Consider the following 14,214-nt stretch of genomic DNA (forward strand, 5'->3'; position numbering starts at 1 on the left):
CCATGAATTTGCAATATGCAAACTCAATCCTCATTTCCAATCTCATGGCCTTAGAGCTCCTCAACCTCTCACAGAATTATAATGAGGCTGTTGGAAATGGGTTGCCGGCAATAGTAATGAATGGGTTCCCGGCAAAAGTAATGAATGTTTCTACTTTAATATTGGTTAGGAATTTCAATTATAATCAAGTAAATGAACTTACTTCGAGAGAGATTCTCAAGGGCTTTTCCCAGCTTCTTGCTCTCTTGAAGGATGTGGTTCAATTCATCAAAATCACGGCTTTCTGGTTTAGTCCGCCAGTTCCACTTAGGATGGTCTACTGACCTTGGCACTATGTTTAAAAAAAATTATTACTTCATAAGCATGCTACATAATGATAAAAACTTACTAATCATTATTATGCGAAGGATTCTGTCAAGATCAATGTACAGCATAAAAATGTTTATCTTGAAAACAGTTTTCCTATGAGCAAACAGAGGGGAAGTTATAAAGCTGGGTTTTAAGAAGTGTTTTAACTGAAAAAGTAAAGGGAAGTGTGACAGTGTTGATAGAAAAAATAAAATTCGGGTACTTATTTAAAACTAATAATTTCTATAACTTAGGGAAAAACACAAGCAAAGTATATTTTGCATGATGTTTCAGAAGCTTAAAAATTACTAACTTCTTCAGAAATTAGTACATATTTTTAAGATATTCTTGCTGTCTTCTGGTAAAACATGAAAAACTGAATATATGTATTCACCTTCACTTCCCCCCAAATTTCCACTAAAATTACATTGCAGTAAAGGGATTTTTTTTGGTCAAAGAATTAGTTGAACAAGGAGAGAAGAAATTATTAGTCAAGAAATAGCAACATATTTTTTGAAAGATGCAAAATAGATTGATGAGTAGTAACTGGATTTAGCAAGGTAGAGAACACTGAAACCTACGTCCCTAAAGAGAGAGATGCCAAAACACTTGACATTTCATATCACTTAACCTTTAAAGCATCACTCAAGGAGGATCAAGGCCAAAGTTAAGAAGGCTATAAGAACTTAATTGTTTTTCAGATTGAAAATGTCCTTTAAATGTCCAATTCAAGGCATATTATCACAAAATTTTAAAGCAGTGGTAATAAAGAAAATATCTAAAAAGCTTTCTGAGACAAAAATAGCAAATCACATTGCTATCAAACTTCTCAATAGTAATGCTTGGCCCCACAAGACATGGGAGAAATTCCTTCAAAATTACAACTGAAGATTACTTCTAACTTAGATTTTTATACCCAACTAAGGAACCAATAAGATAATTATAAAGCCTCAAAAACGTATCTTGCAAGCACTCTTTTTCAGAAAGCTCCTTGTGGAGGTGCTCCACCAAAATGAAGTAGTAAACCAAAAAATGGAAAGACATGGAATTCAGGAACCAGGTGGTACTCCCCAAGAAAGAGGAAAAGGGAACCCTCAGGATGACAGTGAAGGATGGTCCCAAAAGACAGCTGAGAAAAAGGTTAAATCAAGGAGCTAAGAATGAAGCAAGAGGACAGAAGGCTACAGGAGAGAGGTGTATAAAATTTTTTTAATGAAATAAAGTATCTGTGTCTAGGCTATTGTAAATAACGCTGCTATGAACAACAGGGAACAGATATTTTTTTGAGTTAGTGTCTTCATTTCCTTTGGATATACTTCCAGAAGTGAAATTGCTGGATCATATGGTAGTTTTATTTTTAATTTTTTGAGGATCCTCCACACTGTTTTCCATAGTGGCTGCACAAATTTACAATCCCACCAACAGTGCACAAGGTTCTCTTTTCTCCACCTCCACACCAGTATTTGTTTCTCTTTGTCTTTTTGATAACAGCCATTCTAAGAGGAATGAGGTGATATCTCATTGTGGTTTTAATTTGCATATCCCTAATGACTAGCGATGTTGAGCATTTCCTCACGTACCTGTTGACCTTTCATATATCTTCTTTAAACAAATGTCTACTCAACTCGTTTGCCCATTTTTTAAAACAGTTATTTGTTTTTTTTTTTTGCTATTGAGTTGTATGAGTTCTTTATATACTTTGGATATCAATCTCTCATCAGATACATGGTCTGCAAATATTTTTTCCCATTCCATAGGCTGTCTTTTCACTTTGCTGATGGTTTCTTTTGCTGGGAAGAAGCTTTTTAGTTTGATGTGTTCCCACCTGTTAATTTTTTATTTTGTAGCTATTTCATCAGTATATTCTTTTTTTTGCTCTCTCAATCCTTCCAACACCCATGCAAGGAATAATCTGCATTAAATTGCCTATATTTGAAATGCCTAGAGTAATGTCAGTTTTCCTGACTGGTCCATGAGCTCGCACATCACATCTGTGAATAAAGTCATAGTAACATCAATGCAGACTATACTATTCAACCAATATTCGAAATAACTGCAGGCTTGTACTGTGAGGATGAGATGGGGCTGAGGTATAAGGCACAAAGTCATAGAAGGAGGTCAAGAGATAATGCCTCAAATTTAAAAAGCAAAGAGAACTGTGTAAGTATGTTGTATGTTTAGATACGTAGACATATGCACAAAAAATGAACATGTAAAAGAGTTAAAAGTGGTTCCACATTAGAAACAGAACAGGGGAGAGCAAAGGACACTACTGCTTTGGAGTACTGCTTTACTTTTAAACCATATACATTTTTTATTTGATAAAAATAAAATAAAATAGTTTAAAAATATTTACATGGTAAGCGTACAGGAAATAGAGTCTCAGACTATTGAAATATCTCTTCCACCTTTTTAAAAAGTAATCTGGCAATATCTATTTAATAAAAAATATGCTGACCCTTCAAGGTGTTTTGTAAGTCATCATAAAGAAATGAAAACACCTGTACCTATGTATATACGTACAATTTGTTTTTAGCAGAAAGTCCAAGATATTTACTTATTTATTTCAGCAAATAGTTTGTGGTGGCAAAATTCTGGGATTAATCTAAATGACCTTCAACAAGGAGACAAATAGATTATGGCATATTCACACTATGCTATAGTTTGCAGTTACTAAAAATTGTAACTTAGATCTAAGCTTATTAGCATGGAGATATATCCACATGCAAGAACAAGTTGCTTAAGAATGTGTAAAGTTTAAAGCCAGCTTTAAAGCAAATCAACCCACGCATATTTTATATGCTAGTTTGTACAAGGAAAGGATGTAAAAAGAAGCAAACTATTTCAAAGGATGTGAAAAGATACAAATTATTTCTGCGCAAGTAGAAGGGACTGAAGAGAGACTATCTTTCTACATGTCTGTATTTTTTTACTTGTCAAAATGAGCAAATATTACTTCTAGAATTTAAATCTAAAATTTAAAAACATAGAACGCAGCTTCTTCCTCTGTGTTTCCTTGTTAATACACTCCGGGATGGAGATATCAGCTAACATCAATGCACTGGTGTGCAAGCAGCGGAGAGTGGACACCGTGATCATGATCAACGGTTCTAGAAAACACCTCCAGGCATACTGCTATTACCTGACAGGTCATGCCCCAGGGAATCCCTAGGGACAAGCCCAGCTATAGGGGAGAGAAACTCAGAAGAGGAAGCAGATAAAACTACATCTGGACCAGATCCCTCAAAACATTGGTTGGCACTTTTATTAACCTTCTTTGAATAATTTCTCTAATCTGCATCACTGTACTATCTAATTTTCCTGGAAATTACAATATACTATGAAAATTATTCTCTTTTTTTAATTTAAAAACATAAGAGCATAGATTAAAAAAAAAATCAGTTGATTGGTCAACATCCTCAGAAGACCACCAGACATGGCCCAGCTGTCCATCATCTGAGCCCTTGCAGACCTACCACCTGAACACATAACGTGGGCAAGCCCAGGTGAGACCAGCAGAAGAACTTCCAAGTCAATCCACTGAATTATGAGAAATTGTAAATGGTTGCTGTTTTAAGCCATTCAGTTTTCAGGAGGTTATACGCAGCCCTAGAGAACTGACAAAACATCCAAGGACTTTTCCTCAGCACTTTTGAGAGGAACTAAGGCAAATTTCTTCAGATATTTTTGTAGCTTGTGAGAATCTGACACATATACGATACTCAACTTATCATGGGAACCACATTTAGGACAGCCCAGGCCACAGTATGATCAGGGTCTAATCAACTATGCTGGGTGATTTCAAAAAATGTTTTGATAAATAATGAAGGAGATTTGGGAGGTCATCAGCCCAGTACAGAGTCTTCAGAGGAGAACATCTCTGAAGGTTTCTGACATTAAAAACCTTACTTAGGTCATCCTTAATCTTAAAACTCAGTGCTACAATTTAAATACATTTTTCACAAATATCCCCAGGAGAAATGCAAAACAGCACAATAGTGTCAACAACACAATATGACCCATAGGAGGAGACAGAATCTGAGATTAGGGATAGTCTGTGATGTCACTGAGGCAAAGCTCACCCCCAGTGCGGGAGCCTGTCCACGGCACCCTGCACATGGGTATCCTCCACTCATCCATAATGAAGCTGCTACTTCACAAATCAGCCTATCATACATTACGTAGGGTGACTTTTGAACAATTCATTATATCAATCAAATTCTGACTCACTGTGACCTCCACCAATAGTTTCTATCTATGGATTAAAAATAAATGTACTGTTTCCTCCCAATGACTTTTGAGATACTGTTTATCCATTTCTTTTGAGCCAAAATTATTTCAATTATTTACATTTTTCAACTCTGTTTTCTAAAATTTAATAAATGCTAATGTTTTTATCTGAAAGTTCCTCCCCATTACTACACTTTAATTTAAAATATGCCAGGAAATATCTCAGCTGTATAGTTAATAACAGTTGATGAGAATGAACCCATTACTTTATATCTCCTGCCTTCTGCGTTTCTGTATAATGATATTTCAGACACTGTGCTGCCATCTGCATTCTCACATTTATGTAATTTGTGTTTTCCATACACATGCACTGTCCTTTCCTTTTCTCCAAAAATTACAATAAATATACATCTATTCCTCTTTGTACATTCTGTGCTAAATGCAACACTGGAAAAAAAAAAAACTGAGAGAGCCGGCCTGGTGGTGCAGTGGTTAAGTTCGCACACTCTGCTTTGATGGCCCAGGGTTTGCAGGTTCAGATCCCAGGCGAGGACCCCTACACTGCTTATCAGGCCAGGCTGTGGCAGCATCCCACACAAAATAGGGGAAATTGGCAAAGATGCTAGGTCAGTGACAATCCTTCTCAAGCAAAAAGAGGGAGATTGGCAAGCGATGTTAGCTCAGGGCCAATCTTCCTCTCCAACAAACAAATTGCTAAAAACAACAAAAAAAGCAAAAAACTCTGAGAAAGCCTCCCACAAATGCAAAAGTATAAATAAAAGTACTTAGGGTTAGTTTTAATTTTTGGTTTTAATCTAAGCTAAATTATTTACCTCAATTTTCTCATTTGATCATGAATTTGAAATGGCTATAAAAAATCAGTGTACACTATCATGCACAGGGGGTCGACCGATGAACACTCTTCTGGTCCTTTCTGCCAAGTCCCTACTCACCATCCTCAACCAGTCCACCAGAACCACCATTCCAATAAGTAATGAGGGGAAATACTTAATACCACACAGCAAAACCTTCATCAAACCCTATCTGTTGTATCTTTCTTCTATGCCAAATAACAATTGAACATTGATAACATAATATTATCTTGCAGATCTTTATACCTATACCAGCTTGCATTGTGTAAGTGTTATTTTTTATCTGAAAATTCACAGCTTTTAAACTGTTATGAGACTAGGTCATATTTTAGCACTAATTCATTCTTAAATTCTCCTCATTTATTCACTCATTTATATAGCATAAACTATGTGTCGGGCACTGTTCTAGGTTCTGGGGATAAATCCGTGGGAATAAAAGCAAGAAAATCCTCCGTCCTCATGGAGATTACATTCTGCTGAAGCTCACAATCTACTGGATGGGCTAACAGATTATACTGTTCTTCATAAAACTGGCCTGATTAATATATAGTATCTATTTTTAGGTAAGCTTTAGCAATAAAAATTTTTTTAAATGAATGTTAAATATAACTTCTCCACATATGAAAGTTAATGACTGTAAATATTCTTGTCTTTTTCTCTCTTAAGAACAATCACTTAGGAAACTTTTTCAATTTATTGCATAAATATTTGTGCCTCACAATGTTTTATTAAGAAAATAAACATTTTTTTCTTAAAATTTATTTAATTTTGCTTTAAAATAAGATACAAATTTTTATCAAATTCCATTCAAGTATTATTTGAGATGTCATGAGACTTTCTTACATTATTGATTTGCATAATGTACCAACATGCACATAATGGTAGTACCGAAAGGAGAGGAGAGAGAAAAAGGAGCAGAAAGAATATTTGAAAAATAATGGTTGAAAGATACTTCATGCAAATAGTAATCAAAGACAGCAGGAATGGCTCATTTCAACAAATAGTGTTGTCCAACAAATGGACAACTGTATATGCACATGCAAAAAAATAAATTTGGACCCCTACTTCCCATCATATACAAAAATTGACTAAACATGGATCAAAGACATAAATTTAAGAGATATAACTATAAAACTCATAGGAGAAAACATAGGGTAAATCTTTATAGCCTTAGTTTAGGCAAGGGTTTCTTAGACATGTCACCAAAAGCACAAGCAAAAGAAAAAAGAAATGCATAAGTTGAGCTTCATCAAAATTAATAACCTGTATATTAAAGAATACTATCAAGAAAATAAAAAGATGGGGCTGGCCCCGTGGCCGAGTGGTTAACTTCACGCACTCCGCTGCAGGCGGCCCAGTGTTTCGTTGGTTCGAATCCTGGGCGCGGACATGGCACTGCTCGTCAAACCACGCTGAGGCAGCGTCCCACATGCCACAACTAGAAGGACCCACAATGAAGAATATACAACTATGTACCAGGAGGCTTTGGGAAGACAGAGGAAAAGAATAAAATCTTTAAAAAAAAAAAAAAAAAGAAAAAGATAATCCACAGAATGAGAGAAAATATTTGCAAATCATATATCTGATAAAGATGCAGTATTCAGAATATATAAAGAAGTCTTAGAATTCAATGACAAAAAGAGTAACAACCTACTTACAAAAATGAACAAAAGACTTGAATAGACATTTCTCCAAAGAAGATATACAAATGGCCCAGAAGAACATGAAAAAATGCTCAACATCATTAGTCATTAGAGAAATGCAAAATCAAAATGACAATGAGATACCACTTCACAACCACTTGGATGGCTATTATAATTTTTTTATAAACAGAAAATAACAAGTGTTGGTGAGAATGTGGATAAACTGGAATCCTCTGACATTTCTAGTGGTAATGTAAAACACTGTAGCTTCTATAGAAAGTAATTGGCAGTTCTTCCAAAACTTAAACGTAGAATTATGATATGACTCAGCAATTTTATTTCAAAGTATATACTCAAATAATGGATAACAGATGTTCAAACAATTACTTTGTACATGAATGTTTATAGTAGCACCATTTACTATAGCCAAAAGGTAGAAACAACCAAAATGCTCTACAAAGGATGGATGGATAAACAAAATATGGTATGTCCATATGATGGAATATTATTCAGCCATAAAAATGAATGAAGCACTGACACATGCTGTAATGGGAATAAACTCTGACAACATTATGGTAAGCGAAATAAGCCAAACACAAAAAAGTCATACATTGTATGATTCCATTAATATGAAACATCCAAAATAGGTAAATCCATACAGACAGAAAGCAAGCTCCCAGGGCTAATGGGAGGTGAGAATGCTGAGTGACTGCTTATCAGTTACAGGGTTTCCTTTTTTGGCGATGGAAACATTTTGGAGCTAGATAGAGGTCATGGTAGCATAATATTTTGAAAGTACGAAATGCCATTGAATTGTACATTTTTAAATGGTTAACTTTATATTATGTTAATTTAACCTAAAAAAAAGTTTTGGAGTGATTATACTCATGAAGTCATAGTAACTGGCATTCTCTAAAACTTCTTTGCCTCTCCAAGGTCATAATGATATACTTGTATGTTTTATTTTAGAAGTTTTGTGGTTTTTGTTTTCATCTTTAGGTCTAGGACTCCTCTCAGATTTTCAGTATGATTTAAGGTAGGGATCAAGGTTATGTGTTTTTCCCCTATGAATGTCCAATGTTGAAGGAACCTTTTCTTTTCCTATTGTATTACGTACATGTCCATGTGGAAAATCATATGACTGTATACGAAGGTCTATTTTTGGACTCCTCATTGTGTTCAGTTGATTTATTTGTCCATCCTTTCATGAAAATCACATCATCTTGATAACTGTGGTTTCATAAGATGAACTCAGGTAGGATAAATTTTCCAAACTAGTCCATGTTTTTCAAGATTGCTTTAGACAATCATGGTCTTTTGCCTTTCCAAGTAAATTTTAAAATAATATCGTCAATTTCTAGGGGCAAATAACTGTTGGAGTTCAGATAGGGATTGTATTCAGTCTCTAGATCAGTTTTCAGTATACTGACATCTTACCAATATTGAATATGAACATGGCATATCTACCCATTTATTTAGCTCTTCTTTAGTTTCTCTCAGTAATGTTCTTATAGTTTTCTGTGCAGATAATTTACACATTTTCCCATTAAATTGTCCCTAAATATTTACTGCTCTTTGATGCTAGTATAAATGGTATCTTAAGGTCCTTTTGTGATTTACATTTTTTTGTATATAAAAATACATCTGATTTTTTATACTGACTTATAGCCAATGACTTTGATAAGTTCACTTAATTTTAGTAGTTTCCTTATAAATTCCTAAGAAGTGTCCATGTATACAATCATGCCATCCAATGGACAGACATTTTTATATCTTCATTTGCAATTATGCATTTTGTTTCTTGTCTGATTTCATTGACTATGACCTCTACTATAAAGCTGAACAGAAGTGGTGAAAACACATCCTCTCTTGTTCCTAGTTATAGAGGAAATATTTCAGTATTTCAATGCTGAATACATAGTAGCTGTGAGATTCTAAGATGCCCTTAATTAGGGTGAAGAAATGTTCTTCTATTTCTAGTTTGATGGGAGTTTTGATCATAAATGCTATACTTTGTCAAATATATTCTTCCACCTATTGAAATGACCATATAATTTTTCTCTCTTAATCTGTTAATGTAGTGAATTACATGAGTGGATTTTTGTATGTTCTCCTAACCTTGAATTTCTTGGATAAACCGAATTTGATCATACAGTGTTATCCCTTTCACATATTTCTGTATTAAAATTACTAATATTTGATAAGAATATTTCATGTCTACGATTATGAGGGATATTGGTCTGTGCTTTTCTTTTCTTGTAATGTCCTTAACTTGTTTTAATTGTAGGGTTATAGAGGCTAATAAAATGAGTTGGAATATGTACTCTCCTCCTCCTCTATTTTCTGAAAGAGTTGCATATGGTATTACGTCATTTTTAAATGTTTGAATTCCCCAGGGAAACCATCTTGGTGTGGAGTTCTCTTTGTGGGAAACTGTTTAATGATGAATTCAATTTTTTAAGTTGACATAGGACATTTAAATATTTCTATTTCTTCTTGGATCAGTTTTGGTAAATTCTGTCAAGGAATTCATACTTTTCATCTCAGTTGTCAATTTTATCGGCAAAGAGTTGTTCAAATTATCCCCTTATTATCTTTTTAATTGCTTCAGAATTTGTAGTCTTCTTCCCTCTTTCACTTCTTATATTTGTAGCTGGGTTTTCTCTCTTTTTTTTAATCAGTCTTGCTAGGTGTTTACCTACTTCAGCAATCTTTATAAATAACTAACTTCTCAATTTATTGATTTTTCTTTACTGTTTGTTTTCTATTTCAACTTTTATTATTATTTTTATCATTTCTTTTTCTCAATATATCTTGGTTTTAAGTCATTATTTTCTATGTTCTTAAAGTGAAAGCTGAGATCATTGACTTTACACTACTTTCTTTTTCTAATACAGGATTTTTCAGCTATAAATTTCCTCCTAAGCACTACTTTAGCTTCATCCAACAAATTTTAATGTTTTGTTTTTCAAAATCTTGTCTAATTTCCTTTGTGGTTTTGTTCTCAACTCATGAGTTATTTGGAAATGTGTTCTTTGATTTTGAAATATTTGGGGGAAGTTCCTAGGTTTGCTATGGTAACTTAATTCAAATTTAACACCATTTTGGCAGAAAACATACTCCATATTATTTCGATCATTGTTTTATGGTACAGCATATGGTCTATCTTGATGACTATTCTGTCTGGAATTGAGAATTACATATATTCTAATTTTGCTGGGTAGAGTGTGCAATAAATGTCAAGGTGGTTGTAGGTATTCAAATCTTCCATATCCTTACTCATGTTTTGGTCTATTCATTCTGCCTGTCTATATTCCCCTTTACTTTTGTAAACTTTTCCCTCCTTGTAATTGGGAACTTTGTTATTGGGTTCTCTTTATCTTTAGTAATACCCTTCATCTTGACTTCTGCTTGGTCTGATATTACCACAGTCATTAAAGTTTCTTTATGCATAGTATTTCAAACTGTTTGTGTCTTTATGTTTAAAATGTGTTTCTTGTAAACAATCTATACTTTTTAAATCTTCCTGAAAATCTTTACTTTTTAATTGATATGTTTAGTACATTGACATTTATTGTAACTATTGACATATTTGTACTTAAGCCTATCATCCTGGTGTTTGATTGCTATTTTTCTAATCTGTTCTTTATGTCTCTGTTCCTCTTTTCCTGGCTGTTTTAATAGCATGAATTTTATTTTTCTTCTGGCACACCATTTTAACTCATCTATTGATTTTTTATTTATGCCTTTTTGTGCTATTTTTTAGTAGTGCTTTACATATTACAAGATGCATCTTTAACTTATCATAGTACATGTTCAAAAGATATTCTACTACTTTAGGAACAATTTAATATATTTTGACAATAAATTTCTAATTAATAGTTCTGAATCCTATATTTTTATTGTTATATATATATTATCCCTACATATACTATAAAAATTCATGCTACTTTGTTATTAATTTTGCTTGAAAAAGCTAACAGTCTTATGGAACCAAAGGTTGGGAGTAGGTCACCTGAACAGAAAGAGATATCATCAGATGGCAGACCACCAGCAACATTCTATGGCTTGGTAGTATCCTGTAAAGAGCACAGATTCTACAGAATGAGGGGCCTTTACCATTCTACCCTCAAGTGATGGGATCTAGGACTGGCCCTCAAAATTGGTAAGGCTCTATGATTATGAATTTACCCTTGGGGCAAAAAGAGAGAGAAACAGACAGAGAGACCGATTAATCCAGGATGGAAAGGGAAATGTGAGACTGAGGCGTAATTCATTCCATTTTTCATTTATTCCTTTATTCTTTTTTTTCTTCCACTTAACACGTATTAATTGAGCCAGGCACTGTGTTGGACATTACTAGAGATTTGGTCATGAATCCCATATGCAAATTTTAAGCTTTTATATTTAAAAAAATGTTGGGACCTAATTTTATAAACCAAACTAGTGAAGCAAGATCATTTAGTTACAATCATAATTTTAAAAGAACATTTGAAGGTTTTAATACTTCACATAATTCTCACAAGAACTTTGTGATCAATACAATAGTTTTTCTGAGTTTCACTATATAAATAAACTCAAAGAGAACTTTGTGATCAATACAATACTTTTTCTGAGTTTCACTATATAAATAAACTCAAAGAGATAATTTCAGTCACTTTCACAAATGATCCCAATTCAGATGCTAGTTAGCACATAACAGTTTTCCATAATTTTTGAACAAAAATAGTTTTCTATCTATTCTGTTCACTGTTGAAATTAAAATCAAACATCTCACTCCATAACAAGCACAAGAAATTGATGCGTAATAACAGCTTTCAAGCTCTCCTGCCTTCCAAGAATAACTGACCTGCTACAGGCTCCTAAGCTTTTTGACAAGTTTATACATACACAGTGGTAGCAGAGCACTGGAGAAACCCAATGGCTACTAGGGCAGTGGAAAAAGAGAAGCAGTATTGAAAGAGAGAAGGGGTACTTGTCATAGTCGGAGAGGGAATAAGCATAGGGACTTCAGTAATAAATAATGAGTAGGACTTCAGGAAACTCATGAGTGAGGGATTGTTTTAAATTTTGTTAGATGTTTTGAATAGAAATCTCCCTTGCTTCCTTCTAAAAGATTTAATTTGCTTTTATGTGCTTTATTAAATATAGGGATGGTGTTGCTTGGAATATGATACAATGCTGCAACTCGACATGAAAGGCAAGGGACCCACTCCAGGCAGTTTACATTCTTAAAAGAATGTTACACTCCAAAAGGTCTAAATCAATTACACATGCTTGAGAACGTGAGTGAGTGAGTGAGTAGATAGATATAAATAAAGCTCAATGTTACTGCTGAAGTGGACATGAAATCCATTAGGATTAACAGTCAGAAACATCATATAAAAGTTTGGTTTCAATTCTTACCTTTTCTTCATTTTGTGAATAATATAGACTTACACACATTAAGTAACATTTGAATGACAAACTTCCTTACATGATTTGGACTCTGGTGATGGTGGAGAAATAGTAGACACGGCAAGGTCACTTTTTGACTTTTTAGGCTTCTTTGCATGTAATTGCCAGGGTTTATCATAGCTTCTGAAATCCCTTCTTGTTCCTTTATGTTCTGTTAAAACAAAAGAAAACAAATATATGTGTGTTTATATATATATGTAAACTCAGTAATAAGTGATTTCAAGATGGATCAAAAACTAAATCCACGATGTCATTGGATATACCTGGCAAAAGCTGTAGGTCAGCTCACATCAAAAATACTGCAAATATCCAAAAGTATTTATTGCTTAAATTCCCCTGTGAATTTGAGTTTTGAATTTGATATGAATCAGTTGGTATATTAATATGATTAAGATCATGTTAAACTACGAAATTATTTGAAAGGCTTTTTAAGGCATAGATTACCATTACTTAAAGTAACAGTCTTTAAATAAATGTATTATGTTGTAAATAAAAATAAATATTCAAGTAAATTCTACTCATCTGACATTACCTTATGCATTATTCACTATGATACATAAAACCACTGACATTCACCTAAGTTTCATCTATAGTATCGCTCATTTTTCCACTTCTCTATTCAAGAAAGATTAATTCAATCAACTTTTTTGAAAGTTATAGTTCCCCTTCAAAGGTGGTCAGTGCCATACCAATTCCAAAATTAAATGATCTTTCTAAGAGTTCATCCCTCTTGACTTCTTTGCCAAATTTTCATATTTTTAGATAGACCTATCTTTGTGGAATTTTTCCTTCTCTTGTTCTCAGAGCATTACATTTTCCTCATCCCTATATCACCTCTCTGACTACTCCTTTTCTGTCTTATTCATTGCTTTCTCATCTTCCTCTTTCATCTATGTGATATTTGTAAGAGTTTACTTCTGCCTTCTTGATCAAATTTACAAGTTGTGAAATCCTCCTAGCTTAATGGATGCATTATAAATCTTTCTTTGGCAACCCACTTATAAATGCCAAATAGAAATCATGAAACATATGGATCACTCAAATTTTCGTGTTAAGGTTGTACTTAACTAGCTGTCATCCAATTTTTCCATTTCCAACATACCATTAAATACCAAAAGAGGCATAAATATTCTAAAACACTAGGAACCGAAATATTGGTCTATGGTCTGCCAGAACCAAGGAAGTATTCCCACAGATAGGATTAAGACAACAGAGAGGCAAATCAAAAAGAGACTGGAAGATTTCTAGGCATCCACAATGCTTGCCCCTACATCAGAGTCACAATCTATCAGAATTTGTCTTCGTACATCCATCCTAGGACCATACCTTCTTCTAACTCAGATGACTAATGGAAGAAAGAAGCCTTATCATAAAATATAGCATCTCATGACACAAAGAAAAACTAAAATGAGCCAGAGAGGAATGGTACACTAGATTTTGTGGCTTTTTTGCTTCTCCACTGCTAGCAAGGAGAAAAGTCCACATCAACTTAAATAATCTAGCAATGATATCATTCTTATTTAGAGGGCTGAAAAAGAGATAAGAGACAAAGTCACTCATCAGTTTAGCAGAGACCCACAAGATTCAACTGATAATGGAAATTTTATTAGCAGCCATGATTTCACCTGTCTCTCTAAAATTTTTGAAAAGGATCCAAATAGTTC

At 33.7% G+C, this 14,214-nt stretch overlaps 1 protein-coding gene across 1 annotated transcript in view; it reads right to left on the reverse strand.

Annotated features, from left to right (window-relative positions):
* The window catches only part of C9H8orf34 (chromosome 9 C8orf34 homolog), a 370,388-nt gene that overhangs the window by 275,267 nt on the left and 80,907 nt on the right, over window positions 1–14,214 (reverse strand). Inside the window, 2 exon segments of the mRNA XM_023648496.2 lie at window positions 203–331; window positions 12,570–12,701. Coding sequence (XP_023504264.2) covers window positions 203–331; window positions 12,570–12,701 — 261 coding nt within the window.

Source organism: Equus caballus, chromosome 9 (assembly GCF_041296265.1).
Source record: "Equus caballus isolate H_3958 breed thoroughbred chromosome 9, TB-T2T, whole genome shotgun sequence".
In the NCBI taxonomy this organism is placed as follows: domain Eukaryota; kingdom Metazoa; phylum Chordata; class Mammalia; order Perissodactyla; family Equidae; genus Equus; species Equus caballus.